The sequence below is a fragment of the Brachyhypopomus gauderio genome, unplaced genomic scaffold (assembly GCF_052324685.1).
Source record: "Brachyhypopomus gauderio isolate BG-103 unplaced genomic scaffold, BGAUD_0.2 sc778, whole genome shotgun sequence".
In the NCBI taxonomy this organism is placed as follows: Eukaryota; Metazoa; Chordata; class Actinopteri; order Gymnotiformes; family Hypopomidae; genus Brachyhypopomus; species Brachyhypopomus gauderio.
In genome coordinates, this window is record NW_027507598.1 from 2,523 (window position 1) to 20,712 (window position 18,190).

Sequence of the window (18,190 nt, forward strand, 5' to 3'; positions counted from 1 at the left end):
TTGAAGATCTTCCCTGACTTGAAGGTCTTCCCAGTGGTTCTTTCTTTCAGAGATCTGCGATGCACTGCGATGTCGCCAGGCATGTTAACACTTTCTAAGGGCTCAACTGCATCAGGATTAAGAGCAAATTTCAATAGCAGTGTTAGCAATAGCAGCAGCAGAATCAGTAGCTTCATCATCACATCCAAGACTGAACACCATTGAAACACTCATTGAAACACCCATTTGTTTTCACAACATAAATGATCACGGTGTCAACATAAATGCCATAACACAAATGTATCCAATAAACACATTGCAGCGGCCGGTTTGTGTAGCGAGAAGGTCACGACCTCTCTGTGACCTCCCTTTCAGGTGGAGAACATCTTGCTCCACGAGCGTGGCCACTACGTCCTGTGTGACTTCGGCAGTGCCACCAAGAAGTTCCAGAACCCTCAGAACGACGGGGTCACATTAGTGGAGGAGGAGATCAAGAAGTACGCCCCCTGCCTCTGCTCTTCCTCCTCAACTTCTTCCTCTTCCTCACTGTTTTCTCTTTCTCTACCTCTCTTCCTCTGCTTTTTGCTCCGCTGATGTATTTCCACCGTAGCAGCAGCTCGGCGCGCACAGCCTGTTTATTTTGGTGGAAGTGTGATGAATTGCTTCCAGTTTAGTTAATTGGGTTCTTCATCAGTGAAAAAGGGCTGTGTGTGCAGGCAAACATCCTAAAGCAGCTCACTGAACTCACACCACCACACCATGAATGCTGTGCATTACAATGTGATGTGGTATAGCTTCTGTGTTTGGGCATGTGTTTTTGAATGTATTTAGGTCAGTCTATAAGATGTGATTAGGAGTGTGTGTGTGCGTGTGTGTGTTTAGGTATACCACACTGTCTTATCGTGCTCCTGAGATGGTGAACCTTTATAATGGCAAACTCATCACCACCAAAGCGGATATCTGGGTCAGTATTGTGGTCTGCATATCCTCAAAGTGTATTTAGGGTGCATTTAGAGACTTTGCTTTCACTCTGTTTATCAGAAGCCAACATCTACAAACTATGACTGTCTATTTTATCTACCTGTGTGTTTGCGTGTGTGTCCGTTGTGGGTGTGAATGCACACGTGTGAATGTGTGTTGGGACTGTGTGTATATGTTTGTTTGTTTGTGTTTATCACCCAGGCGCTGGGCTGTCTGCTCTATAAGCTGTGTTATTTCTCATTGCCGTTCGGAGAAAGTCAGGTGGCTATCTGCGACGGGAACTTCACCATTCCGGACAACTCGCGTTATTCCCATGACATGCACTGCCTCATCCGTGAGTACTCCTGATCTCCCCACACCACTCCGAACCCTAGGAGACCACTCTCATCATAAACACACGTGCACGTTTTCACGAGCAGGACAATTTCTCAGCTAAGGTTGTGGGTGCCTGGTTTAACTCTCCCTGATTTTCCTTCTTCCGTTCTCTTCCTCCTCTTCCTCCTCCTCCTCCTCCTCCTCCTCCTTGCTCCTCCCTGCTGTGGTGGCTCTGGGTGTCGGCGGTGCTGATGGATCAGGCTATATGTTGGAGCCGGATCCTGATAAAAGGCCGGACATCTATCAGGTGTCCCACTTTGCTTTCAGGCTGTCCCGACAGGAGTGTCCTGTGCAGAACGTTAAGGTCAGTGACTCTCACTGCTGTGGCTGGACCAGCTTCCTGCAGGCATCCACCCTCACCCTGCCCTGCTCCTGTCTGGCCTGCACGGCCCATCTGGAGCCATTCCCCTGGGTCTCTCGAAGGCTGCACTCTACACCTCTTCCTCGGCTGTCTTGACATGTTCTTTTTTTGAATGAAGGGAAAATGTGGGAGCTGAGGTGTGTGTGTTTGTTTCTGTCCCAGAATTCCCCACTTCCTGCTAAGCTCCCTGAACCAGTCAGAGCGAGTGAGGCAGCGGCGAAGAAGAGCCAGACGCAGACGAAGGCCAGGTACTTTAGTCCTGCCCCTTCACCCAGTTTTGGTTCGTCCTCTCACACCGTGTTCAGTCCTCTCTGTGTCTGTATGTTAATAACGTGTCTCTGGGTGTGCATGCACGTATGTGTGTTCCTATGCAGGCTCACAGATCCCATTCCCACCACCGAGACCTCCATCACCCCTCGGCAAAGGCCCAAAGCAGGACAGTCCCAGCCTCAGCCTATAGGGGGAGCCCTGCCTCTGCAGCCTGCTGCCCTCACTCCTCGCAGGAGAGCCAACCTTCCAGCCAGCACCACACAACCCATAGGTACCTCCACACATACCCCACATCCGTAGAAATAACAGATCCACACACACACACACACACACACACACACACAACCCATAGGTACCTCCACACATACCCCACATCCGTATAAATAACAGATCCACACACACACACACACACACACACACAACCCATAGGTACCTCCACACATACCCCACATCCGTATAAATAACAGATCCACACACACACACACACAACCCATAGGTACCTCCACACATACCCCACACCCGTATAAATAACAGATCCACACACACACACACACACACACACACACACAACCAATAGGTACCACCACACACACCCCACACCCTTATAAATAACAGAACCGCATATGTGTGTTTAGAAGCTTTGCTCATGCAGTTTTTCTCTCTCCTAATGTCTGCTTCTGCTTCATTTTCTTTCTTTCTTTCCACCACTCTTCCTCTCCCACTCCCTTTCTTTTCCTCTCCCTCTCTCTCTTCCTCTTTTCCTCCGTGTCTCTCTCTTCACCTCTCTTCCTCTCTCACTCCCTATTGTTTCCTCTACCTCTCTCTCTATTCCTCTGTGTGTCTCTCCACCTCTCTCTCCCTCTCCACCTCACTCTCTTCCTCCTTTCCTCTGTGTGGCTCTCTCTCTCTCTCTCTCTCTCTCTCTCTCTCTCTCTACCTCTCTCTCTCTATCTCCCTCTCTATCTCTCTCTCTCTCTCTCTCTCTCTCTCTCTCCCTCTCCCTCTCTCTAGCTGTGAGTGTGAATTTGGCTCAGCCTCTCACAGTGCTGCAGACGTCCTCCAGCCAGCAGCCTCAGCACAAACAGGTGGGCAGTGTGGGCGTGTACCAGGTGGGCAGTGTGGGCGTGTACCAGGTGGGCAGTGTGGGCGTGTCCCAGGTGGGCAGTGGATGTGGGCGTGTCCCAGGTGGGCAGTGTGGGCGTGTCTGAACTGTGGACCCGTTCAGGAGACTGAGCATATTGTGATGCTGGCAGAATCACTGGGCTTGAGGATGAGGGGGGAAAAAAGATTTAATGCGTAAAACAGCCTGCAGTTATTTATTTAACAGACAACCCAATGTCTGGCGTTCAAAGCCTTCCAGGAATGAACTCCTCTGTGCTGGGTGTTATTCTGTGAATGTAGCTTTGGTTGGAAGCATTAAAACTAGTCTGACTTTTACAAGGGAGAGACGGACCAAAACACAGAGTGAGAGGTGGATGGATGAAGAAACATTATTGATCTTGTTGGAAAAATTGGGTCTAGTGCCCACAGACATTAAACATGTCTTATAGACACGTAATTACACCATTCAAAGTGTGGCAACACTTATGGAAAATGTTACATAAAGAGTCTTGGGATGACCAAAGTCAAAAACAGCAGACAGAACAAATGAGTGTATGAATGAGTGTTTGTGCATGTAAACCCAAACTGAGGTGAACGTCGGTAGATGGAATACGGCAGTAATGAACCCAGTTAGACAGTGACAGCAGACTCACTTGCACCTGCTCCAATCCCTCTGAGTGCAAACATGCCTTCATGCTCTGTGACAGCCTGTGCAGCCAATCCCAGCTGCAGCTGCTGCCCCAGGAGGCGGAGCTCCCGCAGCGACCAGCCCCGCCCCCCAGAAACCCGCAGCCACCCCGTCGAGCCCGGTCCCGCCCACTGCACCCGCCCGCAGTGCTCGGCGCAAGCAAGCAGCAACAGCACAACCACCACCACAAGCGCAGCAGCCTCCACCTCTGTCTGGCCCAGCCGCACAGCCGCCTCCGCCCTCTGCTCCGCCCTCTGCTCCGCCTCCGCCCAGTCCGCCCGGTGCTGAGGAGATGGTAACCACGCCTTCTCCCTGTGCATGCTCAGCTGCCAATTTACATTTACAGTATGGCCGACGTGTCCAGAGCAACATACAGTAGTGCTTTGTAGTCTTCATGGAAAGAATGCTTGTACCAGTAGATGAGTAGAGTTGTATATATTCATGTATTCAAAGTATAATATAAGGTGGAACCCTGTCAGATGGACCACACAAGGTCCTTCAAGATTGTTCAAGTCCTTCTTGAACAGCTCTTCAGTCTATGTTTAAGCACAGACGTTGAACTGAACTCCCACTGTCTGTCCTTATAGCCGAGCGCTAATACAGTGAAGAGTCTTGAGGCATTTTCACTTGTTTGAATCTTTCTTTCTTTCTCTTCACTCCAGCCTGCAACAGCAGGCCTCTCTCAGACTCCGCCCTCCTCCCCAAGGACGGCCCAGAAGGCAGGCCATAGGCGGATCCAGAGTGATGTCACGCACAGTGCTATGTTTGGTGTGCCTGTGAGCCAATCAACACAGCAGCTGCAGGCCGCTACCGCAGAGGCCAACCTCAACAAGTCCAAGTAAGAACCGTCCTGTAACCTCACCAACAGTGATGTCAGTAACGCGTTACTTAGTAACGCGTTACTCTAATCTTACCACTTTTTTCGGTAACGAGTAATATAACGCGCTACTATTTCCAGTCCAGTAATCAGATTAAAGTTACTTATCCAAATAACTGTGCGTTACTATTTATATTTTCCCTAGTAAAATATATATTTTTGCTTTCTTCTTGGCTCAGTTCTACTTTTGCGTCTGACCGTAGCGCTCGACCCTGTGAGAGCGCGAGCACGTTTTACAAGTCATTCTTTGCTGTGTCCTCCCGTAACGATATGTGGTAGTATAAAGAAACACCCCTCAAAAACAGGGGAAGGAACATTTACCTGATGAATTTTAATGTTGCTTTGTGTTCCACGTTTGAAAAGTGCTGGAATTTTGACTAACGTGCTTGAAATTGTAATGGTATTTCGTTTCACAAGCTGTCTGACTGAACTGGGGTGGGTTTCCCGAAACGTTCGTAGCTTCATACGAGGTTACGAAGTACTTGGCGCTACGAACGTTTCGGGAAACCCACCCCAGTTCGCTTGTATTACGTTTACAAATAAATTTACAAATAATACTGCGCAGCTACACAAACGTAATGTCAGGAGATACTGTAGTGACAGTTTAAGTGACACTGAGGGGCGGAGTGTCACCCTTTAAGTGACACTGGGGGGCGGAGCCTGCGCGCGCCAGGGTTGCGTTATCAATAAAGTTTCCCTCCTCGGGATTTTTGGATTAAGCAGTTTCTGCCTCGGTTACCGAACCTGCTTCAATACATTGTTACTGTTAAAAATGCACTTCCAATAAAGTGAGTATTGGAAAAATTTATTTTGCTGCTGAATGTAACTACTAAAGTAACTTGTAATCTAACGTAGTTACTTTTAAAATCAAGTAATATGTAATGTAACTAAGTTACTTTTAAAAAGAGTAATCAGTAATCAGTAATCGGATTACTTTCTCAAGGTAACTTAGCCATCACTGCTCACCAACCTCAACAAGTCCAAGAAACAAAATGTCCTGTAACTCTAACCAACTATCTTAATAATGGTACAGACAAATACACAAGCTTTTATATTGTAATCGCTGGGTGTTTGTAAACAGGCCCTCCAGTTAAAGATGGTTCAGATCTTTACATGTGCACCTAGGGCAGCTGTCCTAACTGCATCAGTACTGACAAACAGGCTGAGTGCTCATGCACAGAGCATTGAGTCTTACTGGGATGTGCTGGGACTCACTGGGGCTTAACTGGGATGTGCTGGGACTCACTGGGGCTCAACTGGGATGTGCTGGGACTCACTGGGGCTCAACTGGGATGTGCTGGGACTCACTGGGGCTCAACTGGGATGTGCTGGGACTCACTGGGGCTCAACTGGGATGTGCTGGGACTCACTGGGGCTCAACTGGGATGTGCTGGGACTCACTGGGGCTCAACTGGGATGTGCTGGGACTCACTGGGGCGCACACACACTGGTCCCATTGTCAGGTGTTGTGTATGTACCAGTACCTGTGCTGTTTTGGCAGGTCAGCCAGCGCCACCCCTTCCAACTCACCGCAGTCTTCCCAGCAGAGTGTGTACGAGCCTGGCCAGCAGGGCGGCGCCCCGGCGCCTTCCACCCCACAGCCACGCCCCTCGGCCGGCAGCCTGGGCAGCCCCCCCGAACAGCCACAGTGGAACCCGTTTGGCGATGACAACTTCTCCAAGCTCACAGCCGAGGAGTTGCTGAACAAGGACTTCGCCAAACTCGCTGATGGTAACTCGCACGAGCAGAGCATGGGCAGGGGGAGGAGCTGCAGTGTCTTACCAATACCAAAGTAATGGTGTGTGCGTGTGTGCGCGTGTGTGCGCGTGTGTGCGCGTGCGTGTGTGTGTGTGTGTGTGCGCGTGCAGAGTCTGCAGAGCCCATGAGTGTACCCACAGAAGAACTTGTCCCTGGGCTGGATTCCACTGATCCCATCTCCCAGTCTGCAGGTACACACACGCATGTGCACACACACACACACACACACACCCACGCATGCACACACACTCACACACACTCTAAATGTTTTATTTTTACTGTGGGGGATAAAAATGTGGATTCTTTCTGATGGCTGAGTTGCAGTAATACTTTGAGCAAATCCCGGTCCTGTTGCTTCTAAGTCTACAAAGTGTTTTCTTTACTTCTTTTCTGCTTTCTTTTCTCCTAATAGGATGGGAGGTTTGTCAGTAATAGATAGAAACAAAGTTGGGGTGGATCATCTCAGATTGTCTAAAGTAAATGATGTATTTGGTCAAAGGGTTCACACTCGGTATGAGTGCAGCTCTTTCTCTACAGTCTCATTGTAGCATTGCTGGCAGAGTCTCTGCTGTCTGGGTGGCAGTGATTTCTTTTAATGGCCAGTCTGGATGACCTAACCCTAACCCTCTCTGTCTCTCTCTGTCTCTCTCTGTCTCCCTCTGTCTCTCTCTCTCTCTCTCTCTCTCTCTCTCTCTCTCTCTCTCTCTCTCTCTCTCTCTATCTGTGTCTCCTTCTCTCTCATGTCCCCTCTCCTTGCATTTCATCAGAGTTTAGTATAACATCCCCTATGCCATTAAATCACTCTTGAAGTGTTATTGCTGTCGTTGTACTGCAGACCTACTGAACACTCTGGGTGGCAGTGATTTCTTTTAATGGCCAGTCTGGATGACCTAACTCTAACCCTCTCTCTCTCTCTCTGCCGGTCTCTCTCTCTCTCTCTCTCTCTCTCTCTCTGCCTCTCTCTCTCTCTCTCTCTCTCTCTCTCTCTGCCTCTCTGCCCTTCCTTTTCTCTCTGTACAGCAGAAAGACCAGCTGATATTTTGGATTTGGATTCGGGTCCCGGTTTGCTCTCAGTACCAGGTGAGTGTGAGAGCTGGATGTGGTGAACCTTCTTCCTGTGTTTTTGGGTCATTTGAAGCCTGATGACCACTGGAGATGTAGCTGATGGCTTCATCAACACAAAAAAATAGGGGAGACAGTCAGCAATGACAATAAAATAAAAGCAACAACCAAGAAGGGAGATTCCAGTAGTCCAATATGAGGATAAATAATGGTTCAGATGGAATGGAGAATGTCTATGGTTTGTGGAAAGATCTCTGCAGGACACACTGGAGACTCATCCAACAGAGGAGCTTTACATCAAGGGTATACATCAGCCCCAGGAAGGAAGCTGTTTCTGAACAGGCGTTCACACTTTTATCAGTTTAGTTTGACCAAGACCACTCCGAGCAGATGGTCACCCTGTGCAGATCTCCGCTCCCTAGCAGTCCTGCTGAATGTGGGCCGTCTCCGTTACTTCCTTTACAGAAAAGCTGATAGAGGGCCTGAAGTCTCCAGACGCGTCCCTCATGCTGCCTGACCTGCTGTCCTTGGCTGATCCCTTCGGCAGCTCTGTGGAGGACACAAGAGACGGTACATGCACACCCGCCTACCTGTGCATTACACACCCGCCTACCTGTGCATTGCACACCCGCCTACCTGTGCATTACACACCCGCCTACCTGTGCATTACACACCCGCCTACCTGTGCATTACACACCCGCCTACCTGTGCATTACACACCCGCCTACCTGTGCATTACACAGCCGCCTACCTGTGCATTACACAGCCGCCTACCTGTGCATTACACACCCGCCTACCTGTGCATTACAATAAACAATAGAAAGTATAATTATGAAATGAGATAAAACTGTACCTTAAACACAAGGGACCAGAAATGTTTTTAATCTGATTTTTAAATCACATTTGGAGACCGTCTGAGTTCCTCTGTGAGTTAGTTCTGTTGTGTAGCTAAAGCTAAATGCTCCCTCACCATATATGGTTGAAACTCTGGCCTCTACACACCTGTCTGTACTGGGTACTCGAGTGTTTCAGAACATTATTCTGGAGCTAATCCACTTTTATGTGGCGAGGGGGGGGGGGGGTGTTGCTGGTTAGAAGATTCATACAAGACATGACAGCAGCTCAAAGACAGTTTCAGCAAATCATGCTGTACCATTTAATTTGGAAATAACATTGGGGCAGGACGCCAACTACGTCCTCATACTGTGTTTAGAATTGGTAGCTGAACTGCTATCAAATGTTTGAAATTACTTCTTTGCATATGAGTCCCTAATTAAACCTTAAACTCAGTTTTCTTTCATTTTTGGTCAGTGCTGGCAGGCTTTTCAGTGGATTTGGTGACTATAGTGTATGACTTGCTGGACTTTAGTTTAAATCTGTAGTTTAATCTCATGACCACCGTCATGGGATGATCATAAATCATTAAAGCCCTGAGTGTGGAGGAAGTGTTCGGGGTTGATGTGTTCGGGGTGCCTATAGTGAGGTGTGTGTTCCTGATAGCTTCTCACTCCTCTCTTGTGATCCTGCCTTGAATATGCAGAGTGTGGTACGAGTAAAAGGAATAAACACCCTTTCTCTACACATTTTGCAAAGTTTTTCTTAATTAGAATAGCACAAGATTTAGATTTTCAAATGTGTAACAACTGTTTTTGGTGTATAGTAAGCCATGTGTCACTTTCTCCATCTTGTTCCCCCAAACCACCACCCCCCCACACGCACACACACACACACACACACACACACTCTGACTCACTTTATTCACACACACACACACACACACACACACACACACACACACACACACACACACACACACACACCCACACGCACACGCACACACACACTCACTGTCTCTCTTCATATACACACACTCCCACACTCACTCACTCTCTCTCTTTCACACACGTACATGCACTCAGGTGTTATTGAGGTGTGTGTGGACTCGCTGATTCCTGGCCTGGTGGCCCCTCAGACCCACCCTGTGCAGACAGATGTATCTTCAGCAGTAATGGCAGGTACGTCCTGACGCCCTGAACGACAGTGTTGCCGTCGTCTTATGCAAGAGTACAAAACTAAACGTAAAAGATGTGATTGCAGCGAGGAACTTGTGGGACTGTCAGAGTTTCCTCCCCCATTACTCCTCCTTCTGCAGACCAAAGGTGTATAAATACAGTAGATCCGTGTTCTTGTTGTTTACGCTCCAGCCAACATGGCTGCCATCACACACATGCTTCTCCTCTCCTTCTTCATGGTGTCCACCCTTGTGCCGCTCCCAAAGAAAAGCACAGCGGCTCATCTTAACGAGTGCAGTCCGCTCACACTGACTTCACTTGTAATTAAGTGCTTTGAAACACTCATCTTGGCCCATACACAGAACATAATACCAGACACTCTGGTCTCTGTTCAGTTTGCAAATCGACCGAACGGATCCACTGAACACGCCACCTGCACCGCCACACATGCAGCTCTGTAGTACCAGCAGAGTGAAGACAGCTATGTGGGAATACTGTTCACTACAGCTCACCATTCAATGATGTTATACCATCCTAGATGACTGATACCAGTATCAGGTAATCTCTCCTTAATGGTTGACAAAACAATGGAGATGATTTTGGTCCATCAGAGGAGAGCCACATTCATCAGACAGCAGTAGACATCACGGTCAATATCACTGAGGATCTCATTTGGTCCCACAACACAGCTTCTAAAGAAAGCGAAACAACAGCTGCATTTTCGGAGAAGATCGAAGAAAACTGCCATGCCAGCCAGAATTCTGAGGAACCTCTACAGGTCTGTAATGGAAAGTATTCTCACCAGCTCCATTGTTGTCTGGTTTGGAAACTGCTCCACCCAGTACTGCAAGTGTCTGCAGAGGGTGGTCAAGACAGCCCAGACCATCTCAGGACCCTCACACCACTAGAGGACATTTACCACTCCAGGGTCCTCAGAGTTCATCAAGGACAAAACGCACCCTCAACACAACCTCCTCACGCTTCTACCATCTGGCAGATGATGCTGGAGTATGAACTCCATGACCACCAGATTACGGAACAGTTTCTATGCACAGCCCATCAGGATTCTGCACACGATGGGTCTCCCTCCAACCACCATTTCACCTCAAGACGCACAAGCACCAGCAGTTCGAAGCCTGTTCCTCTCTGCCACGATATGACCACTAGAACAATACACACTGCTCATTTGCATAACACACTGGTGTTTTCAGGAACATCACTTGTATAAAAACCTATATGCATGGATATCTTCAAGAATTTTTGTTCAAATGACGATAAACTCTTGAATCCCCTGTGTGCTACAGACGCTCTGAGTGGAGAGGACTCCCTTCTGGGTGCTCCCCTCTCCTCTGACCCCACCTCCTGTCTAGATGAGTTTGCCCCTGTCTCAGGAGGCTCCTCCCAGAGCGTGACAGGTAAGGGCGTGACATTCTGTCTCTCAGCTGACAGACAGATGTTCTGACGTTCTGTCTCTCTTGAGTGTTTTAGGGAGTACTCACAGACACAATATCGACTGATTATTGATTATTATATTCCAGGCCGTTTTCTGTGACGGTGTCATGTTTGTGTTATATTGTGTCGTACAGACTCGTCCTGTCTGATCTCCGGCTTTGAGACCGGTGCGGAGGAGACCACTGAAGATGACTTCGACCCCATCCCTGTGCTGGTGTCTAAGACCTCTCAAGGTACAGATGTCGGCCGGGCTGCCATGCTGCTCTTGGGTTGAGCGTGGGGGCGTTTGCGTGCCGTGTTGGGTGGATAGCATGAGGGCGTTTGCGTGCCATGTCGGGTGGAGAGCTGGAGGGCGTTTGCGTGCCATGTCGGGGTGGACAGCCCTGTAGGCCGACCCCCTGCCTTTCTTTATCGTTTCACCTTCTGTTCTGTCTAGTCTGTTTTCCGAGTTGTTTTCTCGGAAACATGAGGAATTTAGGTAGCCACGGTTACGGACCTGCAGTCTCATGACTACTTACCCTCTGTTCTTTCCTTCTTTCTTTTCTTTCTCTCTCCCTTTCTCTCTCTCTGTGTTTCTCTCTCTCCCGTCTTTGCCCCCTCACCCCACCCCCTCGTGCTCCTGCCCCCTCCCCGCACCCGTGGCTGGTTCTCCTCCAGGGGGAGCCCCTCACAGCGCCAGCGGTGGTTCTGAGTCCAGTCTGCCCAGCCTGGCCCGCTCCCTGCTTCTGGTGGACCAGCTCATCGACCTATAGAGCCCGCCGTGCCGGCCACCCTGCGCACCGCTCTCAGTCTCCTCTCTCTAACAGCACCGCCCCCCTCCACCCATCCTCCGTCTGTCATCCGTTTTGCTACACCCTCATCCATCCATCCGTCTGTCTGGCTGCTTGCCGTTGTGCCCCCCCCACCCCGGGTCATCGCCTCTCTTCCTCCCCCTCATCTCCTTTTTATTCTCCTTCAATTTCCTTCTTTTCTTTTTGTCTCTCTCATCTCGGGGTCATTTAATTTATGCATGTCTTCATTCACCTCACAATAGCGCCACCTGTGTTTGTTCTTGGCTGGCTATCGTGTTGGTGCAGTTTCCAGTGCTCTCACACACCTGCGCGCGCACACACACACACACACACACACACACACACACACACACACACACACACACACACACACACACACAGTCATGTTCTTGCACATGTCTGCTTTCTCCAGAACCTAAACTTCACGCCTCAGTTGGTCACAGTTTTAGGTGCGTGCATGGTATGTGTGTGTGTGTGTGTGTGTGTGTGTGTGTGTGTGTGTGTGTGTGTGTGTGTGTGTGTGTGTGTGTGTGTGCATGAGTGCGTGTGTATGTGTGTCAGTGCATTGGTTTGGTCCTCAGGGCTCCTAGCTGGTGTAAACCTCCAGACCAGTGTCTGCTGCATGGTTGGTAGGGTGTAAGTGGTGATGTAGTCAGAGCAGGAGGATCCGGCTGACTCCGTGAGACTCTTCTCCACAGCTGCTCATTAGAAGGACCTTAACAGTATATCTCACATTAATACATCTTAATATATCTGATAAACATGTAATTGCAAGTTTGCATATTTTATTATTCATGAGAGCTCATTTGAATATAGATTCTCAAAAGCATGTACACACACACACACACACGGCGCCTCTGCTCCATCACACTGGTCTTCATCTGCTTCTCCATCCATCCTCCACACTGCCCCCACCCTGTAAATACCCCGTCACTGTGGTACGTTTGTCCAGAATTGTACACGTCAACTGATGTATATCTGCAATATTTGCCCCGAGCCCTATAAAGTGATCTGTTCTCCATGTAAGAGCTCTCGATCCGTGTGACCTCCAGAGCCCTGTGTCCCTGCCCTCATAGTATACGTTATGAAGCATTAAAGAAATATTTCATATATGGTTAAGCTTATATGTGAATATGAGTAGTGTGTTAAAGAATGAATGTATGAAATGAGTATCCATATAAAAAATACAGATATATGTATATCAGTCATATAGCTATTAAGAAGAAAACTTTATATCTTTGTCATATGTGCCGAGTTGTGTTTTTTGCGAATGTAAAATCCTCCAAATCTTTTTCTTTTTGCATTTCTTGTATTCTACTGTTCCACTTAGATGAAACAAGGACAATCTTCATCCAAACCCCATCAGTAGCCAGCACGGTGTCATCTGGCCTGATGTCATTTGCGCCAACTACAAAATGGCTTTTTTTGTTTGTTTTTTAAATTATTATTATTTATTTATTTATGATTATTATTTGTTGTCTCTTTCCTTCTGCAGTAGTTCCTGATTATATCTCGGTCCTTCACCAGTCCCATTGGTTTCTGAGGCTGCTGTGTGTTGCTAGCGCTTACACACCAGTGGCTGCTCCAGGGTCTCGTAACAGACGCATATCGGAGCACGAACGTTTTTTTTGATGATTTAAGACCTTGTCGTGCACAATGTTTTGAAGAGTACTGTATGTATATATAAATGTGTGTGCGCATGTGGGTGGGTGGGTGGGTGTGTGTGTGTGTGTGTGTGTGTGTGTGTGTGTGTGTGTGTGTGTGTGTGTGTGTGTGTGTGTGTGTGTGTGTGTGTGTGTGTGATGCGTGTCTGCAGTTGTGTTGGATGTCTTAACTATCAAAAAAAAGACTGGTATAGGAAGCTCTGCTATAAGCACATCCTCTTCTCTCTAATCTCGGATCTGTTGCCTGAGTGAATGCATGGGTTGTGATCTCAGTGATAATGAATTATACTAACATAAGCCAATCACCAACTGATGGACCGGAGCTCATTAGACTGGAGCTCGTTAAGTCACGCTGTCCATTTAGCAGAAGGGTTCTGCGTGTCATTCACTTGCAGATCCTCTGCTCTCTTCATTGTTGACTCTGAGTCTTCCCTTGGCATTTCTGCTTTACTGAGCTCAGCTCGCATCACGGGAAATGCAGAAAACATCTCAGCAGCCAGCCAGAAGCAGAGGACACCCGTGGGCCTGTGCTCCCGTGGGCCTGTGCTCCCGTGGGCCTGTGCTCCCGTGGGCCTGTGCTCCCGTGGGCCTGTGCTCCCGTGGGCCTGTGCTCCCGTGGGCCTGTGGGCCTGTGCCCCCGTGGGCCTGTGGGCCTGTGCTCCCGTGACTTGATGTTGGTGACTGAGACTGAGGTCCTGTCTCTCTCCCTGGATCCCGTCTGTCTCTTTAAATGTTCTGTGCAGTGGTGCACAGATCCTCTCCCTGACCTTATGCAATCCTGCCAATACATCTGCTGATAGAAAACACTGCAGTAGTGCTGTAGAGGGCTCTTGCCTCACAGATAGAGTTTTGACTTGTATAGTTGTGCAAAAAGAAAAAAGAAAAAAATTTCCCAGATTTCCTTTTTCATGTGTTCAGATGTTTTTTGTTTGTTTGTTTGGTTTTGTTTGGTAGTAGAAGATTGATATGACTATGTTGATCACTGGGGTCTGAACTATTGCTGAACTCTGTAGCAAAACCCTAAAGCGCCGCCCTAGTGGTAGAGCCGAGCTGATTCATGTGCACCTTCTATTTTTGTGAAAAAAGATGAAACAAAAGGGAGTTCAATAAACATGTAAATGTGAATCAGTGGTAGTGTTATTCATTAGTGCCAACACTCCTCCTCTCTCTGTGACTAAACACTCCAGTCATGAAATCTGACCCCTCTGCGCTTCCTGTGAAACAGCTCACCTCTGTCAGCTCACATAAAGCTTCTGTACCACACCTGTTCAGGTGCTCTGGGATGGTTTCCCACATGGGTTCAGTCTAGTGGACTCAACTAAGGTGCCAGTGATTTTGACCTTTACCTAGGCATTACTCCAGGCATTACTCCAGGCATTACTCCAGGCATTACTTCAGGCGTACTCCAGTTATGGGAAACCCTGGAGTAGAATTCCCTGAAGTCAGTTTTGGAGTCTTACCATGAAATTCACCATCACACTCACCTGACACCTCATTAGAAGCCTGTTGCATGTGGCTGCGCTGGTACACATTCATATACGTTTATATAAGAGCATTTAAACACGTGCTATGACGGTTGGCATGCACAACTCCCCAGAGCTGGTCGCCTCATTACTGCTGACTGTTCATGACGTCTGTCTGCACGGACGTGTAGTTAACACAAACATCTACACTGTTCATGCCCTGTGTGCCTGGGGGGCACTGCAGTGTTAATGTCCTGTGTGCCTGGGGGGCACTGCAGTGTTAACGCCCTGGCTGCTACAATGCAGTGTTTCTGGAAGGTTTCCAGGTGTCCTTAAGACTGAACAGTGGATCTGTCTGCGTGTGTATGCATGTATATGCGTGTGTGTGTGTGTGTGTGTGTGTGTGTGTGTGTATCAATGATGGACTGAATGTGGACACAGTTATTTTACATTCTTTGTAATATAGGTTTAATAAGTTTTATTTATTCATTTTGATACAAAGTCCATTAATAATGTCCTGGGTGTTTGGGGAAGCAATTAAATGATGTGAATGCCATGACAACAGTGGGCTGGTCCTTCCCAGATGAGCAGATGGGTGGAGGTCTGTGTTTCCTCTTCACTGCAGTAGCCATGTGTACACAGGACGTGAACGCCGAGGACGCCGGCCTGTTAGCTCAACGTCTCTGCAAGCCATGACATTTGGATGGAGCTCCATCTTTTAGGGGCTATCCACAAGTTCAGTTTGTTACCTAGAATCATTTACATTCAGTAGAGAATTGATTTTGAAATACAAACATGTTCATGGTGGTAGGGGTGTGATAGTTTAGCAGTGTTCATTTTCTAGGCTGACCAGAGAGATAGCGGAGTACGCTGTGTCCATGGTAGTGGTGGGAATGTGGTCATTGACTGAACACCATGGAGTGTTCAGGTGAATTGGGACCACTGCTTCCTCCCAGTATAAACAGAACTCGATGATGATTTTTGTGTGTGTGTTTTAATTTAATACATTGAATGGAGCCAAAAAACTATTATGTTTTAATGTTCATGCTGGCCCCGCCCCCATGCTCATGTCATTGGCTCCTTCACCTGCCCTCTCGCTCTGTACAGGTGAGCTGTTTGGAATGAATGGGTTCATACCGGGATCCTGTGGCAGCCGGAGTTCGGGAGATTGGAGCAGCCAGAGAGCCCAGGAGGAGGAAGAGCAAGAAGGTGACGTTCTCGCCACCTACGGTGGCTCCAAACTGCTACTGTTGGACTCTGGGCTCAGTGGCGCCCCCTATGGGCCCCTGCCAGCAGACCTGGAACACTGTGTCTCCCCATCTTTGGATGTCTTCTCCAATGCACCGTTCCCTCGTGGGGACCAGGACGTTTTCAGCACCGCCCCTTTCCCTCACAGGGCAGCGGCAATGCCAGACGTCTTTGTCCAAGCTCCGTTTGGACCTCGTAAGGCGAGCCCTCTTGGTCGGCCCCCCCTCCATCTGCTAACCCATCCCACAGCCCAAGAGCTGAGCCTGGTGTCACGCACGGTTGGGCAGAGCCACCTGCATTTTCCACGCTGTAATGAGACGCCTGTCCTCCAGCAGCCAATCGCAGCGCACCGTGTGGTCTCCAGTGTGGGCCAGCGTGCAGCGGTAGGTTCGGTTCCAGCAGGACCCCTGCATTCCTGGAGCATGGGGCACCGGGCGGTCGTCGACCCCTTCCAGACCGCACCCTTTCAGCCCAGGGGCCCTCAGGGGAAGCCTTAATCTTGAGGGTGTGAACCACCCACACACACAACCATCCACACACGCACCCTCACACTCGCACACATCTTCGTGCGCGTGGCTGTGGCTGTGTGGATGAGCACATCCCATTCTAGCAGTAGTGATGTGGTCGAGGGCCGCTCCCCCACACTACCTCAGCTCTATTTTGCTTGCCCCTGCGTAGCACTTTATGTCTGCTTCTGCCAAACCTACGCAGCATTCCTCACACCTAACCACCATCTGTTTAGCTCATAACACGTACAGTTTATACCCTTATTATACATATAATCATAGTAGTAAATTATTCCTTATATTCATAGCAGTATTGAGACATATACACATCCAGCGCAGAAATGTGAACGTGAAGGAATAGTTGCGTTTATTGTCTTTTTTGTTTTTTGTTTTGTTTTTTGTTATTGTTCAATACATGTTTTGTTTGTTTCTCTTCACAAACACAAACCTCATATTCTGACTGCACAGCTGCTAATTGGCTGAAGGAGCCAGTCTCTGGAGAGATCTTATTTGTCCTCGGTCTTTGTTCTAAGCCTAGCTTCATGAAAGCTTTGGCTTTGCAGTGTTCCTATTGAGAATATCGGCACACTTGAGACTGACTGATACTTGTGAGTGTTAAGAGGCCTTACAGAGAGATCGTAATGCTGGCAATCTGTTCTCACCTCCTACCTGAAGATGCTGAAGACCTTTTCTTCCCAGTGCCAGGTCTGGAAACCCTCCGTGCTGCCTAAAGCAGGTGTGCTGCTCAAACACCCTGTTCCATTCCCTGCCCTCATCAGTCCCTTAAAGGGAGAAGGTGTGTTGGAGTAAGACAGATGCTGAGGGCTCTGCACCAGTTGGATCCACTACTGTAGATTATCGTTTGCTGAAAATACTGGATGAGATTCTATGCAACCATCTCCCAGTGCTGTAGTTATGTATGTAGATCTCTTTTGTAGGATTGGTGTTCTCCATACACACCTGGCAGGGATTATGAAGCACCCACTTAAACATGGTAAAGGGAAGATTATCCATGTTTGGGTGGGGTGTTCCTGCTCAAGACTGTACCATGCTGCATAACCTTCAGATAAAGGTGTTTTGGTTTAGCAATGTCTTGTTTCTCATCTTTATTATCACCTGTCACCAATCACACAAATCATATATATGAAGCTGTCTCGAGAAGAAAAACATCTTTAGGGTGGGACAAAAGGTTTGATTTGAAAACCTCAAAGACATCTTTGTTAATTGTCAGTTTGTTAATTCATCATTTACCTGCTACACTGTGGAGATTTGACTTCCACTTTCCCTGAGATTCTCATCTACATATCATCTACAGGGTTCAGCTTTTGGCAATGCTGCTAAATGTTTTGTATTGGTGGTTGTAATTGCAACCAGCCAGCCTGGTTTTTATTTTACTTATTTAGTTATCACACTCTGCTTTTCTGCTGTTTTTATAAATGGCTTCTTGTTTTTTTTCTTTAGTCTTTTCCCACTTGCCAGCCCTTCTCCTCTGTGTTTAGAACACCATCACTGACTCTTCAACCTGATGCTACTCATATTGATGAGTTTGAGATTGAGAAAGGGGGAATTGTTCAGACCATAGAAATGATCAGTGAAAATCAA

The 18,190-nt window shown here is 48.1% G+C and overlaps 1 protein-coding gene across 1 annotated transcript; it reads left to right on the forward strand.

The window, feature by feature from the left end:
* Positions 1-353: 353 nt before the first annotated feature.
* LOC143508087 (AP2-associated protein kinase 1-like) lies at positions 354-17,677 on the forward strand. Its single transcript, XM_076996647.1, has 17 exons — positions 354-476; positions 862-943; positions 1,162-1,294; positions 1,536-1,639; positions 1,859-1,944; positions 2,071-2,237; positions 2,978-3,051; positions 3,775-4,050; positions 4,418-4,593; positions 6,134-6,363; positions 6,501-6,581; positions 7,411-7,470; positions 7,918-8,022; positions 9,372-9,467; positions 10,769-10,879; positions 11,051-11,149; positions 15,942-17,677. The coding sequence occupies exons 2-17, from the start codon at positions 893-895 to the stop codon at positions 16,577-16,579; spliced, it is 2,487 nt and encodes an 828-aa protein (XP_076852762.1). The 5' UTR covers positions 354-476; positions 862-892; the 3' UTR covers positions 16,580-17,677.
* Positions 17,678-18,190: the final 513 nt, after the last annotated feature.

Excerpts from the sequence above, each read along its gene's own strand:
- LOC143508087 (XM_076996647.1), top strand. The coding sequence starts at position 893 with ATGGTGAACCTTTATAATGGCAAACTCATCACCACCAAAGCGGATATC. Across the intron at positions 944-1,161 it reads CCACCAAAGCGGATATCTGG|GCGCTGGGCTGTCTGCTCTA; the intron begins GTCAGTATTGTG and ends TTTATCACCCAG. Across the intron at positions 4,051-4,417 it reads CGCCCGGTGCTGAGGAGATG|CCTGCAACAGCAGGCCTCTC; the intron begins GTAACCACGCCT and ends TCTTCACTCCAG.